This window comes from Aotus nancymaae, unplaced genomic scaffold, assembly GCF_030222135.1.
Source record: "Aotus nancymaae isolate 86718 unplaced genomic scaffold, 86718_ANA_hifiasm-v0.15.2.pri h1tg000019l, whole genome shotgun sequence".
NCBI lineage: Eukaryota > Metazoa > Chordata > Mammalia > Primates > Aotidae > Aotus > Aotus nancymaae.
Window position 1 is genome coordinate 23,618,265 of NW_026988431.1, and position 20,351 is coordinate 23,638,615.

Below are 20,351 nucleotides of genomic sequence, written 5' to 3' on the forward strand. Positions count from 1 at the left end.
AGTAATGAAGTAAATTTCAAGAATTAAAGTAAGTATCAATACTTTTGATGATTCTTTGATTATAGTCTTTTTTTATGAGATTTTATGTTTATCTTTCACTTTTAACACAGCAGTTATATGGGCTTTTGTTTTTGAGAAACAAGCTGAATGTAAAGTGAGATTCCACAACTTAGATAAGTAATTTTTAGAAAATTATTCCAAAGTTGCATTTTATATCTTACAGTGTAGGTTGCAATCACACAGAAAAAAAACGCCACAGCAGACTTTGTTTTTCAACGACTTTACTCAGTAAGGTTCTTCAAAATTAGTTTTAGAAATTACATATTTACCCCCAGAAACCTTTGTCAAGAGATATTTAGGAATTTATTCACAAATCAAAAAGCTTTAAACACTGGTACACACACAAGACACATGGTATTTTTAAAGAGAATCCAGAATTTATAACAACAGAAGTACAGTCAGCCCTCTGTATTCATGGGCTTCACATCTCTGGATTCAACCAACTAGAGGTCAAAAATATTTAGAAAAAAAAAAATGAGTCTCTACTAAATGCGTACAGACATTTTCTTAGAATTCCCTAGACAGTATAGTATAACCACCATTTACATAGCATTTACATTGTATTAGGTATTATAAATAATCCAGAGATGACTTAAACTATAAGGGAGGATATGCATAGGTTATTTGAAAATACTACTGCCTTTTTATGTAAGAGACTGTAGCATCCTCAGATTTTGGTATGCACAGCAGTCCTGAAACCAATCTCCCATGGATGCTGAAGGATGACTAGATTTAGGTATTAACATACAATGGACCATTAGGAAAGAAATTCAGATTTCTTAAATAATTTCCATAGGCATCTTTAAAATTTATATTTGTTTATATTTATTTGTGTTGTGGATGTAAATATGCACACACATACACACAGATATCTTTATAACATCAAATTGTTGTAAATATAAACAGGTAAAAAAAAAAAATCTTCCTTTCCAGGTAACCACTGTTGATATTCTTAAGATAAAACTAAAATATATTACATTAGATGATTCCAATTAATTAAAAGTACGTGAAAAAAGGGGGGGTGCCCTCCATTTTCTCCTCCCACCTTTTTGCCAGCCTATATCCCCAAGTGTAAACCATTGTTAAGTTTCTTGTGACTCCTTCCAGGAGAAAATAAATACATATTAAATGGAGGCATAATGTGGGTGGGAGTCACATTAATGTGGTAAGAGCTCACTTATTTAGAGGTGACTCTCTCTGGACCATCAAGGAGAAAGCACCAACAAAAATGTCCCAGTGTCAATGAAAAGCAGCAAGTCGGTAGAACAAGAAGAGGGATATTAAGTCAACCAGAGTAGGACAGAGTAATGACAAGAAAAACAGACAGCTTCCACTCACAAGAGTGAGGGAAGAAAAACATCAAAAAAATGGTCCTCATAGTTGGCACTATATTGATTGGCTGCTCTGGTTATTGTTGAGATTTGATAGACCTGAAGCACAACAAGTAGTTCCATTATGTTCAGTATAGTCACTTTAAGGCAGAGAAATATGTGTAAAATGAATTTGGGGAAGCACTGGTTAGCTAGAAAATGCATTTTTGTGGAACATCTATTCCAAAAGACATTGAATAAATGAGTTGTTTTTGGACTGAAAACAAGATCAGAATTTGCCCTTTACTTTCAAAAGGCCTTATTCCATTTTGCTTTAATCTAATTTTAGGTCACATTTACATCAGCCCACTTGGCACAACCCTTATGAGAGGGGGAGGGTGATACAGCTTTGCCTAGCATGGGCTCCGGAGTCAAGCCTGCATTTGAATTCAGGCTCCATCACTGCCTTGCTGGATGACCTGGGGAAGTTACTTAACCTCTTACTTGTAAAGAGAGAATAAGAGCATCTACTTCAAGGGTTGTTGCTGGACATCATCACAGCACCTGTTGCATAGTGAGGGCACTAGGGTGCTCCCTGCTCAGGTAGTGGTGACGATAGCACCATTATACCTCTCCTTCAGAATCAAATAATGAAGGAGCCCATTCCATACATCTCTCTTTTCTTATTACTTCTGATAGTCTAAAAGCACATGTCTGCATGCAAGTACCCAATCCAAGAGTGTTTGACTTTTGTGGTTAGGCTAGAGAATGTCTATTTCAGGGGCTTCAAGTACAACCTGCTTCCGTTCACTTTCGTGGCAGCAAGATGCATGTCTTTAATTAGTAGACATTCGCCTTCTTGCTATCTATCACTCAAGTGTGCAAGGAAACAAACTGTTACTATATAGGGCCCAGATGACTCTTTGTCTTGGTCACTATATAAAGTCAAGGTTACCCCCTTTCTGTGGCCACAGCACAGGGGTTCCCAGGCTTTTCCCTTCCTGCTCTTCTAAGCTATAACTTTCCAGCAAGGCCCCCTGGAGACCTCCTGGCCTCCTGAACATTTTGCTTTTGGGTGTCCAGTGTCCACCTTCCTCCGCTGGCCTCAGGTATACTAGGGTTCTGCCTGTCTATTTAGGAACACGCCCACCCCCTTTTCTTATTTCCCATTGAATTTACTAAGAGAAAATCCACTAAAATACTATTCATGGAACATGGTAGGAGCCTAATAAGCATTATTTTTCCTTCCTCTTTCCTTCTCTCCCAGCCATTTTGGAGTCAGGAATTCCCACTGATGCCTAAGAAGCCCATTTGGTCGTTTTAGGCTCTTGACAAGTTATCTCCATTGCCACAGAACACACAGGGCACAATACTTTAGCTGTGGGCAGTTTCCAGAGAAGAGCTCATGAGAGCCATCAACAGCCAGCGTTTCCAGCAGCTGGGGTAAATAAGTGCCTTGGACCTGAAGAGGGAATTGGACAGGGCCCCACAGCAGCATATTTAAGAATGTGCCTCTAAGAATAGGCTTTAAATTTTAGTGCAACAAAAGTGTTTCATGCTATTCCTCTCTTTGTCAAAAACAGAAAACAGTATACAGAGAGCTTTGGAACCACTGTGTAACTTATGGGTTATAAGCTTGCTGAGAATATTGACCCCTCAGCTCAGGAGCTGTCCAGGGTAAGCCTGGATGAGCCCTCATCCATTTACCCCAGTGTGCCATACAAATGTGATCAGAGTCTGTGCATACTAGACATGAAAAAGGCAGAGAAGTCTGATACTGCTTCATTTTGTCTTGAGGCAAGACTACTCCAAGTACCTGGGCTTTTCCTACATATCTCCAGAGGAAATACAGTTTTCCCTCAGTATCTGTGGGGGATTGGTTCCAGGACCTCTGTGGATACCAAAATCCACAGATGCTCAAGTTTCTTATATAAAATGGTATAGTATTTTCATATAACCTATGCACATTCTTCTCTATACTTCCTCTATAGATTACTTAATAATACCGAATACAATGTAAATGCTCTGTTATACTGGGTTTGTTGTTGTTTTTGAGAAGGGTCCCATTCTGTTGCCCAGACCAGAGTGCAGTGGTGCAATCATGGCTCACTACAGCCTCTACCTCTTGGGCTCAGGTGATTCTTCATCTTCAGCTACCTGAGTAGCTGGGACCACAGGTGTGTGCCATCATACCTGGCTAATTTTTCATTTTTATTGTAGAAATGAGGTCTCACTATGTTGCCCAGGTTGGTCTCAAACTCCTGAGCTCAGGGAATTCTCCTCGGACTCACAAAGTGCTGGAATTATAAGCGGGAGGCCTTGCACCCAGCCTGTTATACTGTATTTTTATTTGTACTATTTGTGTTGTCGTATTGTTTGGTTAGTTGGGTTTTTTTTTTTCTTTTTTTGAAACTCAGTCTCGCTTTGTCGCCCAGGCTAGAGTCCAATGGCGTACTCCCAGCTCACTGCAACTTCTGCATCCCAGGTTCAAGCAATTCTCATGCCTCCTGAATAGCTGGGATTACAGACATGTGCCACCATGCCCAGCTAATTTTTTTTTTTTTTTTTTGAGACAAAGTTCCACTTTTATTGCCGAGTACAATGACACTATCTCAGCTTATGGCAACCTTTGCCTCCTGGGTTCAAGTGATTCTCCTGCCTCTCTCCCGAGTAACTGGGATTACAGGCATGCACCACCACAACCAGCTAATTTTGTATTTCTAGTAGAGACGGGGTTTCTCCATGTTGGTCAGGCTGGTCTCAAACTCCTGACCTCAGGTGATCCACCTGCCTCGGCCTCCCAAAGTGCTGGGATTACAGGTATGAGCCACCGCGCAGGGCCTGTTACTATATGTATTTGTATATATGTGTGTGTGTATGTGTATGTGTGTATATATATTTGTTAATTTTGATCCGTTGGTTAAATCTCCAGGTGTAGAACCTGCTGGCAGGGAGGGTAGACTGTGCTCTCTATCATCCTTTTGGGAATAAGTTCTGGTGACTCAATTTTCTTAAGGGTCTGAATGTTTGTGTTCCCAGAGGGCACAAAAGCTAATTTTTGTAATTGAGGAGAAACATATATTTTTGATGTGAGATGTATAATACTACCACCAATTTGAAATTTTATAATTCACTGATAAGTTTTGATAAGAGCTGATCTTAGTATTGTCACTGAAAAGGAAGTTTACTAAGCAGGATAATAGCTGCAAAAGAAACCTCTGGATGTTGTTGCCCCTCAAGGGAACAAATGCCTTCAAATTCTTTCTGGATGTTTAATTATTCTCATATAATAAAGAATTGATGAGCTAACTTATTAAAGCAGATATTCTAAAGATTTCTCCCAGACATATCATTACCTTATTTTCTTATAATAATCACAAAATGTAATAACCTTCATGTTATGAAAAACATGACTGTTGTTTAGTTTACACCCTTGCTGTCTAATATCGTATCCCCTAGCCATACTGAGCACTTGAAATGTATGTTGCAGGTATAAAATATGCACTGCATTTTGAAGACAGTATGAAAAAAATGAATGTAAAATTTGTCAATAATTTTTTGTCTACATGTCAGGCTGGTAATAGATTGTTAAAATTAATTTTATCTTTATTTACTTTTTAGATGTGAATATTAAAATATTAAACATTACATGCGTGGCTCACATTATATTTCTGTTGAGCAGCATTGGTGTATATAGTTATTTTCAGATGTTCCAGATTGGACATCAGCAAACATTTATTGTAGCCCCACAACGTGCAGGCACTGTGCTAGCTTTTTTCTCAGCAGGTGAAACTGGTAATAACCACATTTCCTGTCCTTAGCAAAATTTGTCCATTATAATATAAGCAGGAACACTAGTAATTGAAAATAAGAAGCATCAGGTATTTTCTATTCCTAGGAAAAGCTATTCTCAAAATATATATCCTAAAAATTGGGTAGAAAGACCTATTTCCAAAATTTTTTTATCATTTTGAAACAAGAACTCCTTGGAGTCATTTGGCAGGATTGAGAAGTGTGATTATATATATTGGCATAGCTGGAATGCAGTGATGCGATCTCAACTCACTGCAACCTCTGCCTCCAGGGTTCAAGCAATTTTTCTGCTTCTTCCCAAGTAGGTGGGACTAAGGGTTCAAGGGATTCTCTTGATTCTTCCTGAGTAGCTGGGACTACAGGCACGCACCACCATGCCCAGCTAATTTTGATATTTTTAATAGAGACGGGGTTTTGCCATGTTGGTCAAGCTGGTCTTGAACTGCTGACCTCAGGTAATCCACCCTTTTTGGCTTCCCGAAGTGCTGGGATTACAGGCGTGAGCCACCACACTCAGTGGGGCATAAGTTTGGACAAATCTGTGTTTAACTTATGATATTTCTAGCCGTATTCATAACTTTGTTCTTGAGCAAGTAAATTAAAGCATCTGAGCCTCAATTTTCTCATACATAAGCATCTCACAATGTCATTAAAATACTATATGTAAAGGTCCAGATATGTGCATGAACAGACATTTTGCAACAACTATCACATACCTGTAGTGTATTCTAATTTTCTGATTTTTGTGTGTGTGTGTGGAGGTAGTAGGCAAACTAGGGAAATATATATGTAGGAAAGATGGGGGAAAAGAAATGAATAGTACCCAGCTACGATATATATAAAATCTAGAATCAAAGAAAAGGTTTTGGGTCTTAATATAATTTCAACATGAAAACAGTTGATTTATACAAATCAGGAAAGCTTCAGAAGATTTGTTTTATTTTAATTTCTTTTGAATGGGAAAGCTTTTCAACAGATTTTGATAGAATTTTATATGCAAATTTCATATAATTAGATTGGACATATAATGCCTTCCCCACTTCAGAAAATATTCAAGGCAACTAAATATTGTAAGATTTAATAGATATAACTGCTCACAACAATTTTTTTCATTTTGGAAGAAAATGAAGGAAGTTACGATGGTCCCAAAATTCTAACTTTTTCGAGGAATATAAAAAAATTTCTACCTGGAATTTTAGATTAACTCAGAAATTGAACTGTAATGTCAACTATTGAGAGTCTAGAGATCATAAGTAGAGTATAATATCAAAGGAGTAATAAAGAAGATTTCCCAGAGCTGAAGAAAGAAAGATACTGGCCTGGAGATTGAAAAAAAAGAAAAAAAAAAAGAAATCCCATACGCAGGATGAAAGTAAAAATGACACACCCTAGGAACCTCATAAAAGATTTACAAAACTTCAAGGAAACTCTAAAAGTTTCCAGAGAGAACAAACAAAATATTTGTTTTTAAGATAATCATCAGATAAACATCAGAAAACCCAAAGGCCAGAAGACATTTGAGTTTGTTTTCAAAGTTCTGAGAAGTTGTTTTGAACTAGACTCTTCTTCTCAGCCAAGCTAACATTCAAATGGGAAGAAAGAATAGACATTTGGGGACATGTAAGAATTTAGGTCTATCAACAGACCAGCTACCCTCCCCACTCCTAAATATTTATTTTGTATACACACACATCACTTGTAAAGGTAAAATCATTCTTCTAAAGAACTCTTGAATTAATAATGAAATGTTTAAAAATTACAAATGTAGAAGTTCATGATACTGATAGCGCCAAATACCAAAACCCCAAAAGAGAAAAGGCAACTCAGAAGAAATGCAATTAGAAAACAAGAAAGACTTGTTTCTTGTAAAATATCTAAACATACAATTCAAGAAGATAGAAAGCAAACATCAGAATACAACTAAATTAAGTAAAAGGATGAATAAGGATAAAAGAAAAGATGAACAGCACATAATAAAACAGATTATATGAGTGAAATCAAAAGGTAATTCTTTAAAAACTGCTGAAGTAATCCAACATTTAGTAAGTCTGATCAAGAATAAATGAGAGAAAAACACTAATACATTTAAAATAAGAATTGTGAAATAACTGAAGATGCAGAAGAAGGATAAGTTGTAAAAGACTACTGTATACAACTTTCTAAGTTAAAAATGTAGACAGAGTTTTCTCTTGCTGACGTAAAAATTACCACAAACTTAGTGATGTAAACAATGCAAATTTATTGTTTAACAGTTCTCTAGGTCAAAAGTCTGACCCAGGTTTCGCTAGGCTAAAATCAAGGTGTCAGGAGGCTCTGGGAAGAATCTGTTTCCTTGTTTATTTGCTATGGTGACAGAATTCAGTTCCTTTGACCATAAGACCAAAATCCTCATTTCCCTATGTCTGTCAACTGAGGCCCATTCTTAGCTTCTGGAGGATAACATATTTCTTGGCTTATGGCCCCATTTCTCCATCCTTAAGGCCAGCAAAACCAGGCCAAGCCCTTCTCATGTTTGAACTCCTCTTTCTTCTTGAGTCTGAGCTGTCTAACTCATTCTTCTGCCTTCCTCTTTTACTTTAAGAACTCATAGGATTAGATAGGCCCACCATAATAACCCATGATACTCTCTCCATCTCAGCATCTTTAACCGTAATCATACCTGCAAAGTCTCTTCTGCCATGTAGGGTAACAAATTCATAGACTCTAGGAATTAAAGGCTTAGGCGTTATTCTGCCTCCCATATGGTTTAAAGGAAGATACGAATTATCCCAAGAAGAAGAAAATTGACCCAAGAAGAAGTAGAAATCCTTTAGAAGGGAACAAAAAGAAAAAAATCTCAAAAGTTATTACAGCAGTTCCTTTAAAAAGTCACTAGCCCTAGAGGTTATAAATGAATAATCCAGACTTTGAAGGGATGAATAAATTCAGTTACATAAGTTTATAAAAAGATGGATTATTTTTTTCATTTTGCCAAAAAGCCTTGAGAATCAAAATTCCTTGGCTTCTTGATTTGTCTTTTATTCTATGGCCTTTTAAAAGTAATTCAAATTCAAAACTAAGCCGTCCTTTTCTTTAGCTGTTATTTTCCATCACCTCCAAGGCAATAAAAGCCACGAGCTTAAGGAGTTCCAAAGAGCAAGGAGAAAATTCATGAAAGGAGAAATTCATGGAAAAAAGTAGAAATTTATGAAAAGAACAAAGGAAGAACCTAGATTTATAATAAATACCTAAATTATATTCCAATATATTATCTTAGGGTAATAAATGCCTTCCTAAGCAGGACCCTAGAAATGAAAGACATAAAAGAAAAAGTAGACATAGACAGAAAGGATTAATTTCCAGAATTTAGAAAAAACTTTCCTGAATCAGTTTTGAAAAGTAAAATGAGCAGAGAGTTCTCAAAGGACTTTAAAATGGGCTGTAAATATGTTAAAAGATACTCAACATCTCTAGTTATCAGAAAACTTTAAGCTAAAATAGTGAAATCCTCCTCTATCTAATTAACCACATAAATAGATGAGTAGATAAAGATATAATGTCATGTTACATTTACATATAAACACATGTGCATACACGCACACATACATAAAATATCACATCATATCCAGTATCCACAAAGACGATAGAGCTTCAGAAATTGTGACAGACTTATAAATTGTTAAAATCTTAAGGCAATTTGGAATTCTTTATCTAAATTTAAAATGTGCATTTAGTTATACATAGCAGTTCCACTTACACAATTCTACCTTGTAGAAATAGCCAGCTGTTTGTGCCTAAAGATGTACCTTTCTAAAATATTAATTGACGTTTTGTGTGGAATAGCAAAACATTAGAAGAAACCTAAATGACTACTCAAGAGTGCTACAAAAATTTTTTCTTCACAGCTCTTAAAAAGAGGACGCATGACATAGATTTCCAAGATCAAGGTAGGTTCAGAAAGCAAGTCAGCAGAGAGAAGCAATTGTGGAGTAGAATGGCAAGGACCCCTGAAAATCTGTTCCTCCATAAAATCATTAAGAACAGTGACAAAAATTATCAAAATCAACTTTTTCAGAATTCTATAAGTTAACCAAAGGAATAATGGCTGAATCTTAGTAAGAACAGTGAGTTTTATGGCATATTAGCTTTCCCTATTCCTATCACCCTCTTTTCAACTCTACAGTAGCTTTGAAAATTAGTAACCTTAAAACTATAGCAGGAGGCAGAATGTATCTGGAGTACCCTAAAAATTCTATTCCCAGTGAATTGTCACCATTTGACATGTCCAGCAGCTCCCCAGAGCCCACTCATAGGGCTTGTCTCTAGTTGACCTTATTCAGAGCCTGCTTAGAAACCCTATCCTTAAGTGTATGTTGAAATAGTTGGAATTATTAAACATCACAGCTGTCTAAGGCAGCATTACCAGTTGGAGAAAACAACATGCTAGCCAGAAATTTAACAGGAAAATCAGAGGCTAGCCAAAAACTGAAAAGGAAAATCTGGGGAATGAGATGTCCATAAGGGGCTTTGAAAAGTTCCAACATATTCCTGGGATTCTAAAAGACCACGCATGTGTACATTATTGTGCACACATCCAGGGAAGACTTGAAAAGGGGATAATCTCTCGCAACTCTGAATTTCAGGCTCTGCAGAGTCAGGAATGAAGGCTGAGAGTTGTAAACTGACTGCTGTCACAACACATACAAAGAGCCCCTGGCAAAGGCTAACAGAATTATTGGTTCAAGGCATTTAGTGAAAGGAAATCTGCCTCTTTATGGACCACTAAGCTAACCAAGCAGAAACTTCCATGACCACACACAACAAAGAATATAGACTTCACAGAATAGCAAGAAAAACAAGCTCAGATGGTGGAATGGGATCTGATTCCCAGAGTTACCACATTATATATATGTTTTGAGGTGGAATCTTGCTATTAAAATGTCCAGTTTTCAATAAAAATAAGGCATGAAAAAACAGGAAACTATGGCCCACACAAAGGGGAAAAAGCAGTCAATACAGACTCTCTCAGAGGAAGCCTGGACATTGGACTTAAAAGACTTTAAGTCAGCTACTATAAATATGTCAAAGAACTACAAGAAACCTTGTCTAAAGAACTGAAGGAATGAATGAGAATAGCGTCTCATCAAATAGAGAATATCAGTAAAAAGATAGGGACTTAAGAGAATTAAATAGATATTCTGAAGTCGAAAAATACAGCAACTGAAATTGTAAAGGTCTCAACAGGGTCTCAACAGCAGATTTGAGCTGACAAAGCATCAGAACTTGGAATATATGTCAACTGAAATTATCCAGTCAGAGGAACAAAAAGACAAAGAATGAAGAAAAATGAAGAGAGCCTAACATACAGATAGTGAGAGCCTCAGAAGGAAATAAGAAAAAGAGAGGGGCAGATGGAATATTTGAAGAAATGCTGGCTGAAATATTTCACAATTGTTTGGAAAAGCATTAGTATATACCTCAAAGAAGCTCAATTAACTCCAAGCAGGATAAACTCAAAGAGATCTACACCTGGACACATCATAGTCAGACTGTCAAAAGCTAACAACAAAGAGAGTCTTGAAAGCAGCAAGAGAAAAACAATTCATGATATACAAAAGTTCCTCAGTAAGAGTGACAGCTGACTTCTCATCAAAAACCAGAGAGGCCAGAAAGCATAGAATGACATATTTAAAGTGATGAAAAGCTGGTCAGGCTAGAATTCTATTATGTATCCAATAAAACTCTTCTTCAGAAAGGAAAGAGAAATTCAAACAATTACAGATAAACAGAAACGGAGCATATTCAATGCCAGTAAACCTGCCCTATAAGGCATAATAAAGGAAGTCCTTCAGGCTGAAATGAAAGGACACTAGACATCAATTCAAATCCACACAAAGGAAAAGAGTTCCAATAAAGGTAGCTATGTAGGTAAATATAAAAGATAATATAACTTTATATTTCATAAATCTTATGTTGTTAATATGGCAGTGCTACTAAATTGATCTACAAGTGTATGTTGAAATAGTAGGAATTATTAAACATCACAGCTGCCTAAGGCAGCATTACCAGTTGGAGAAAACAACATGCTAGCCAAAAATTTAACAGGAAAATCATAGGCTAGCCAAAAACTGAAAAGGAAAATCTGGAGAATGAGATGTCCATTTAATTCTCTTTTATATTCACTGTAATCCCTATCAAAATCCCAGATGTATTTTTTGGAGAAACTGGCAAACTGATCCTAAAATTCATATGGAAATCCAAAGCACCTCCAGTAGCCAAAACAATCTTGAAAGAGAACAAAGCTGGAGAACTCACATGTCTTGATTTCAAAACTTGTTATATAGTATTTTAATCAAAACAATGTGATACTGACATAAAGATCATCATATGTAAATGGAGTACAGTTGAGGGTATGGTAAGTTGATATTCACCACAGGTGCCAAGATTATTTTTGTGGAAAGTGTAGTCTTTTTTACACATAGTTCTGGGATAACTAGCTATCCACATGCAAAAGAATGAACTTGAGCTACTACTTCACACTGTGTACAAAAATTAACTCAAGTCATAGAGTTAAATGCAGGAGTTATAACCCTCTTAGAAGAAAACTTGAGTAAATCTTCATGACCTCAGTTTGGGGAGTGGTTTCTTAGATATGACACCATAGCACAAGCAACAAAAGAAAAAATAGGTAGATGAGACTTCATCCAATTAAGTAGTTTTGGGCTTCAAAGGATACCATTAAGAAAGTGAAAAGACATGCATATAACAGAAGAAGTTTTTGCAAATCATATATTTGATAAGGAACTTGCACCCAGAACATATGAAGAACACTTAAAACACAAAAATAAAAAGGCAAATACCCCAATTTTTTAAATGGGCAAAAGATTTGAATAAACATTTCTCTGAAGAAGATGAGTGTCTAATAAGCACCTTAAAGCCATGCTAAACATCATGAGTCACTGGAAAATTGCAAATCAAAATCACAATGAGATACCATCTCACACCCACTAGAATGGCTGAAATAAAAAAGATAGCTGATAGTAAGTGTTGACAAGTGTGTGGAGAAATCGGAACCCTTATGCAGTACTGGTGGAAATGTAAAATGGTATAGTCACGTTTGAAAACAGTGTGGCAGTTTCTGAAAATGCTAAATGCAGAGTTGCCATATTGACCCACCAGTTCCACTTCTAGATAATCTACCTGAGACAAAGGGAAACATATGTCCACATAAAATCTTATACAGGAATGTTTATAGCAGCATTATTCATAATAGCCAAAAATAGGTATAAGCTGAATGTTCATCAGCTGATGAGTACATAAACCAAATGTGGTATACACATACAATGGGATATTATTTGGCAATGTAAAGTAATGAAGTGCTGATACATGCTAGAACACAGATGAACTTTCAAGCACTGTCCCGAGAGAAGCCAGTCACAGAAGACCACGTATAGTTTCATTCCATTTATATGACATGTCTAGAAAAGGCGAATTCATAGAGCCAGAAGTAGATTGTGATTCCAAGGACTATGGGAAGAAAGGGCATATTGGGAATAACTAATAGCCATAAGTTTTCTTTTCTGGGTGACTAAGTTGTTCTAAAAGTAGATAGTGGTGGTCATGCATCTCTGTAAATGTACTTTAAAAAACACAGAATTGTATTATTTTAAAAGGTGAATGTTATGACGTATGAATTATATCTCTAAGTGTTATATTCACAGTTTATTTATAATGAAAGTGTATTTTCATATCATTGGGATAATTTTAAAAAGAGAAAATGGTTCTTGAGATCTTTTTCGCTTCTAATATACTAGGACCCTGTGCTATTGAGATTACTACCATGAAAAGGTAACCCAGAGAAGTTAAAGCCTAAAGTCCTGGTGGTGAGTGGCAAACATGGAGGCAGAGAAGGGAAGAAATAAAGGCCTAGGTGAAATTTTCATAGTCTAGGCCCTGAAATAAGCATAGGATACTTCTAGGCCTTGGGGCCTGTTCTTCTCTACTCTTTCCTAACTCATGGAGTCCTTCAAGGCTCAGCTCCAATATCTTGCATTACAGGCTGGATTCTTCAGGAAGCAGATCCTGAGATGGAATTAGACATACAGAAAGTTTATTGGGGGAATAACATATGTGAAAACAAAAGAGGAGGCATTCGAGTTGGGCAGAGGGATGGGGTCAGACTATGATGTGGACCTATCAAGTCTCTGCCAGCTCAGCAGGGACCTCTGCAGCCAAGATTTCCTATTAGAGGAGTCCTCTGTTGACTGGAAACGGGTAGACCTTTTATTCCCAGTCACTAGCTGGGAACCACCCTGACTAGAGCATGATCTAGTTCAAAACCTGAGGCAGATCCTGAACAATCTAATACCTAGAGGCTATCAGCTAACCATCTTTCTTGAAGTCACAAATGTTTCCTTAAACAGGGATATATCAGCCCTCCAAACCTGCCACACTTCCTTGTGAAATGTGGCTTGACTGTCTCCTGTCTACAGAAGAGGTAATAGCTCTCTCCTAAGAAAGGTAACATTCTTGTTAGCATCCTTGGTTTGTCATTTACCTCCTTACCCCTAGGTTCTGTACTCTGGGGGAACAGAAACTTAATCTGAATCCCTGATGTTTAATACAGAGGAAGCTTCAGTATAATAAAATTGTCTTGAAATCAGGGACAATCAGGAACTGCCAGGGATTGGGAGTAGATAATTACTATTCTAACTACTGTAACAATTTTTGACCCAAGATTGGAGAAGGTTAGTCTATACAATATCTATTATTATCTACTTGATTTTCTTCCTACCTCTGGCTGCTGCTTCTCAGTCAGCTTTGCTGCTTTCTTGTGATATCTCTGACTTTTAAACTCGAATGTTTCTAAGGGGCCGATCTACGGACCTAAATCCCTTTCTCTCTATCCCTTCTCCATTGATAACCTCATGGCTTTAAATACAGTCTCTGTGGTACTTACTTCAAAATTTATATCTCTTAATTTACATCTCTTCCCTGAAATCTAGACTCATTTCCCACTGCTTATATGATATCTCTACTTGGATATCTGACTAGGCACCATAGACTCAGCAGGTCTAAAACTAAACTGCTGATCTTATTCCTAAAACCTGCTTCCTTCACTTTCCTCACCTCAATAAATAGCGGCTCCATCATTTTTCTTGCTTAGGCTAAAAATCGGAAGTTAAACTTGACCCTTCTCTTTCTCTCATATTCCTAGCGGGTTCATCAGTAAATCCAGTCAATTTTGTCCAAAATGTGACCATCTCTCACCACCAAGCTATGACCATTCCGAGTACTTACATTTTTGCCGTAGCAAAAATTGGCTCCTCCGCTTTTGCCTTTGTTCCACCGGATTCACCCTTGCTTTTCCAACTCTGATTCTGTTCTCAACACAACAGCCAGAGAGTAGTCCTTTTAAAATGTAAGTCAAATCATGTCACTCCTCTCCTCAAACGCTCTCGTGCCATCCCATAGCTTCCCTTCTCAGAGTAAAAGTAATCACAATCATCTACAAATCCCTACCTGTTCTGATCCTCCTGCTTGCTCTCAAACCTCATCTCTCACCCTTCTCCTCCTCACTCTTAGCTCCAGCCATACTGGTCGCTTTGTGATCTCCTTGGACACCGCATGAGGGCCTTAGTACTTGCTGTTCTTGCATATTTTCTGCAAAGCGGGTACTTCACCTTCTTCAGGTTTTTGCTAAAATCTTAATGTTCCTGAATTCTCAGTGACACCTTCCCGTACCAGAGGGAAGAGGAGAGATGCGCTTTTGAAAAACTTTGGCCAAGGATTTGCATATTTTAATCTTGCTAATGTAAAGTACAGTATAATAGATTCTGGTTTCTATAATTAAGGGCTGATTCCGTTAGTGAAGAAAACCTAGTCATTTAACCATTGTTTACTGACATTTCGATTTTTTTTTTAGTTCTTTTTTTATGTGTGCAATGCTTGGATAATTGTATAAATAACATAGAAAACTATAGTGGTAGATACTTTGCTGTTTTTTAAAAAACTAGTGGCTATTTTGATACATAAAAATGCATGCATTTTAATACTCATAGTGTCATCTTGTTGATAGTATCAACCTAGTGGTATCATAACTGATTATCATTTATTAAAAGCAGTAGATTCAATAGCTTAGTGAAAGAGTCTGGTGTTACATTATTGCTACTTAATTTTTCTTACAGGGCAAAGTTCTAAAAACATCAGTTCATCTCCAAGCGTTGAGAGTTTGCCTGGAGGAAGAGAATTCACTGGCTCTCCACCTTCATCTGCTACTAAAAAAGATTCCTTTTTTAGCAACATCTCTCGTTCCCGCTCACACAGCAAAACTATGGGCAGAAAAGAATCTGTAAGTATTTAAGGACAGTTTTCTCTTCATTCTTCATTTTCCTTTATAGAGAGCTGCATTTATGAAAGCTCTGTTGGTGTCTAGTTTTATTATAAAGCTCTCAAAACTTTTATGGACTAAAAGGAATTATTTTATCAAAAGTATTTTATTATTAACATTAGTAATATTTAAAGGTTGTAGTCTATATTACGCTGGAAAAAAAAGTAGCATAATTTTAAAATAAGTTGAATCTTTCCCAAATCCCAGTCCTTTTTTTCCTCTGCAAATGCCTTTTTGTCAAAGCCTGTGTTTTCTTATAAGATTTAACAAATAAATGATGGAGCTTGAAACAAACCAAGCTGTTTTTTCCATTTTAAATATTTCTTGAAAATTAAAAATAATTGATTTACCATTTAAAAAGCTATACAAACTACATTTAAATTATATTTGATACTCTAAAATTCTTCATTTTTTTTTTTTTTTTTTGAGACAGAGTCTCACAGTCTCAGCTCACTGCAGCCTCCACCTCCTGGGTTTAAGCGATTCTCATGCCTCAGCCTCCTGAGAAGTTGGGATTACAGGTGTGTGCCACCATGCCTGCCTAATTTGTATTTTTAGTAGAGACTAAAAATACGTTTTTGGTTTTGCCATATTGGCCAGGCTGCTCTGGAACTCCTGGGCTCAAGTGATCTGCCTGCCTTGGCCACCCAAAGTGCTGGGATTACAGACATGAGCCACTGCGCCCAGCCTGTAAAATTTTTTATATACATTTCTCGAAAAGAAAATCTAAGGCATATCCACTGCTTTAAAAACCTGGTTGTGTCTGAAACTATGATAAGCAAACTTCACATTTAACCACATTTTATAATAGTCATGCATAGCTTAACAACAGTAATCCATTCTGAGGAATGCGTTGTTAGGCAATAGTGCAAACATCGTAGAGTGTACTTATACAAATTAGATGGTACCGCCCACTACATACCTAAGCTGTATGGTATAGTCTGTTACTCCTGGCTACAAACCTGTATAGCATGGTACTGTATTGAATACTGTAAACACAGTGCTAAGTATTTTTGTATCTAAACATATAAAAGATACAGAAAAATATAAGGTAAGGTATACAGGGAAAAAAAATGGTACACCTGTCTAGGTCACTTATGAATGGAGCTTGGAAGTGGCACTGGGCAAGTCAGTGATTGAGCAGTGAGTAAATGTGAAGGCCTAGGACATTATTGTGTACTACTGTAGACTTTATAAACATTGTACACTTAGGATACACTAAGTTTATTTTAAAAATCTTCAAAATAAATTAAGTTTACCCTACTGTAACTTTTTTACTTTATGAACTTCTAATTTTTTTAAATTTTTGACTATTTTGTAATAACATTTAGCTCAAAACAAATACATTTTATAGCTGTACAAAAATATTTCTTCTATAAGCTTTTTTCTATTTTAAAATTTCTTTATTTTACTTTTCAAACTTTTTTGTTAAAAATGGAGACATGCACATTAGGCTAGGCCTAACCTGGGTCAGGATCATCAGTATCATTGTTTCCACCTCCACGTTTTGTCTCCCTGGTGGGTCTTTGGGGGCAGTGACACTAGAGCTGCCATCTTCTGTGGTAACAATGCCTTCTTCTAGAATACTTCCTGAACGACCTGCGTGACACTGTTTTAACGTTAACTCTTTTTTTTTTTATAACTAGAAGTACAATATAAAATAATGATAAAGAGTATAGTATAGTAAATACATAAACCAGTAATATGGTCATTGATTATTATTATTATTCACTGTACATAATTGTATGTGCCATACTTACATATGACTGGCAGCACAGGTTTGCATCACCACAAACACACAATGCATTGCACTATGACATTATGGCATCTATGATGTCACTAGACAGTAGAGTTTTTTAGCTCCATTACAGTCTTATAGGACCATCATCATATATATGGTCTGTCATTGATTAAAACATCATTATGTGACACATGACTGTCGTTTGATACCTCATATCTTAATAAGAACTCATCTGCCCAGTGGAAGAGGATGCCAAGGTAATATGAAAAAGGATCTAGCTGTAGCCGAAATTATCCTAAATTAGAAAAACAAACTATAAAACCTTTGAGAGATAATTATTTCAAGTAAATAGAATATTACAATCTTTATCTGTATGACTTTGTATGTCTTAGGGCAAGACACTCAACTTCTGCTGTTTTAACCACCTTATCTGCAAATTAAACAACATTAAACAACTTCCAAGCTCCATTCGTAAGTGACCTAGACAGGTTTGCTCTCTGAAGGAAAGAGTTTACTGCATGCCCTCTTAGGGATCCCTTCAACATGTAGGAACTGTGATTCTATAGTATATAAAAGAGCAGAGAGGAACTTTAGTTTAAAGATGGCACCTTTAGTGCAAGCATTTAGCTCTATTCCCTCCTAAAATTCCACTACAGGGACAACAAGAGCAGTTAAAAATAAACCTTCAAAGAATAAGAAAACAAAAGAGAAAACAATAGCAATAAAATATTGTTACTTGGAAAACAGATGACAGGTGACAAGTAAGCAGCCTAAGAAAGCTGAAACTTAAGTCAGCAGTAGATAGAAAAAGCAGCAGCTTGATTTACATTGTAAAATTCTCCAGAAGCTCAGGAGCTGCAAGTGAGGATGAAGGTAGAACTGAAGACATGACAACTGGTCAGAAGCTTCTGAAAGAGGAATTAGATTCCCTTCCCTGCATTAGCAAAAGACTGGAAATTTAATTCTCTGAAAAGTGTACAACAGAATGTCTATGGCCTGAGAGATCAGGTATACTCCAATGTGAACCACCCTACTGGAAAAGGGGTAATGAATATACTAAATGCTAGATTTGAGACCCCAGTCCTCCCCAGAGTACCAGTTTGGATAGCCCTTCAGGCAGGAGATTTGGAAGGGTTTTCTCTAGGCAAAAGACACACACACACAACTATAAACATACTCACCCTAGGCTCAGAGGAACCAGCCAGTTACTTTACAGTGGACCCCACCATTAACAAGCTCCATTCAAACACAGAATTTCGTCTTAGCTTTTTAGTTCATACTAGTTTATATGAACAAGACAGCCAAGGATCACCAGATACTTGAACAGAGGATTTAGTATTGAAAGACAAAAACAGAAAATAGCAATTGGGAAGAAACAGGCTATCCAGAACAAGAAAACAAAAATCATATTTTAAATAGTTTTCTTCTTGTTCTCTAAATGTTATATTTTTCTAATGTATACACTTTTATAAAATTTAAAACTCAATCTCCACTGGAATAGAATATAAAACAAATAGAAAAGAGAAAAATATAAGAAAATTAGACAGCTGGCCTAGTAATTTTTTAAAAATTAGGAGTTCCAGAGTGAACAGAGAACAGAAATATCAAAAATACAATTCAAGAAATTTTTCCATTAATAAAATAACTGAGTCTTAAGATAGGAAAAGTCCATAGAATTACCCACATAAGAAAAAAAAACCTACACTCAGATGTATTACTGAAAAAGTTCAGAAATCTGTAAACAAAAGAATCTTACTGACTTGTAGAGTTAGAAAAGGAAGATTTCTAACAAAGAATGAGGAATTAGAATAGCTACAGACTTCTCAGTAGCAACACCAGAAGCAAGATAATGGAGCAATACTTTGAAAGTTCTGAGAAAAAATTACTTCTAACTTAGATTCAACATCTGGCTAAACTAGTAGTTAATTTTGAGGGTAAAATAAAGCCATGTTTAGACATTAAAGATTCAAAAAAAATTATTCTCATGCACCCTGGGAATCCACTGGAGAATATGCTATACAAAAATAAGGACATAAACTAAGGAGGAGGAATACCTGAGAACTAGGAAATAGAGGATCCAAAGCAAAACAAAAAGATGCCCAGAATGATAATGTAGGGAGATCCCAAGACTATAGCACTGCTGAATAACAGACCCAGAGAGTAGTAGCAAGCCCAGATTGGAGCAAGTTGGAAGGTTCCAGAAAGATTTCTTCAACAAGATAAAATTAGAAGAAGAATGACTAATGTATTTTAACAAATTGAGAGATTTCTACAACTAGGTGTGAGTTTGGGTGATAACTTTATAGAAGCTAAACTAACCCCAAAAAAGGCTAATTGGTAACCCCAAAGGAAAACAGAGTATGTGTAGGAAAAGAAAGGTTATGATAAACCTTATAACTGAACTGGGATTAGAATTTACATAGACATTATAATGTAAGCCTGTTGAATATTAATCTAATCAGAATCACACAATACCCATTGAGAAGATGGGGCACAGGAATGATGTGCTTGCATGAGGAGAGAAGGGAGCAGGTGGTGGTGGTCAATACAACTAAATCTTCATCTTCCATAGTGTGAAATTGGAATAATTCTCAAGAGAAATCAAACAGTGTCTAGAGAAGTTAGAGATAAAGGCCAGCTGTGGTGGCTCACGCCTCTAATCCCAACACTTTGGGAGGCTGGATTGGGAGCATCGCTTGAGTCCAGGAATTTGAGACTAGCCTGAACAATATAGTGAGACCTGTCTTTACAAAAAAAAAAAAAAAATTTTTTTTTAATTAGCCAGGTATGGTTGTACACAACTGTACTCCCAGCTACTCAGGAGACTGGGGTAAAAGGATCACTGGAGTCTGGGAGATCAAGGCTGCAGTGAGCAGTGATTGTGCAACTGCACTCCAGCCTGGGGTGCAGAGCAAGACCTTGTCTTAGACTAGATCAATACATAAATACATAAATGATACAGAGGTGAAAAAACAAAATTGGTAAAAGAATTGAAAATGATTATTTCTGGGGAGCAAGAAATAGAGGGTGGGATTGTGGGAATTGTTCTTCGTAAAAA

At 36.5% G+C, this 20,351-nt stretch overlaps 1 protein-coding gene across 1 annotated transcript in view; it reads left to right on the forward strand.

Moving 5' to 3' along the window:
• TBC1D5 (TBC1 domain family member 5) overlaps positions 1–20,351 on the forward strand; it is a 561,805-nt gene that overhangs the window by 494,387 nt on the left and 47,067 nt on the right. The window contains exon 19 of the mRNA XM_012466733.2: positions 15,350–15,513. Coding sequence (XP_012322156.2) covers positions 15,350–15,513 — 164 coding nt within the window. The remainder of the gene's footprint in view (positions 1–15,349; positions 15,514–20,351) is intronic.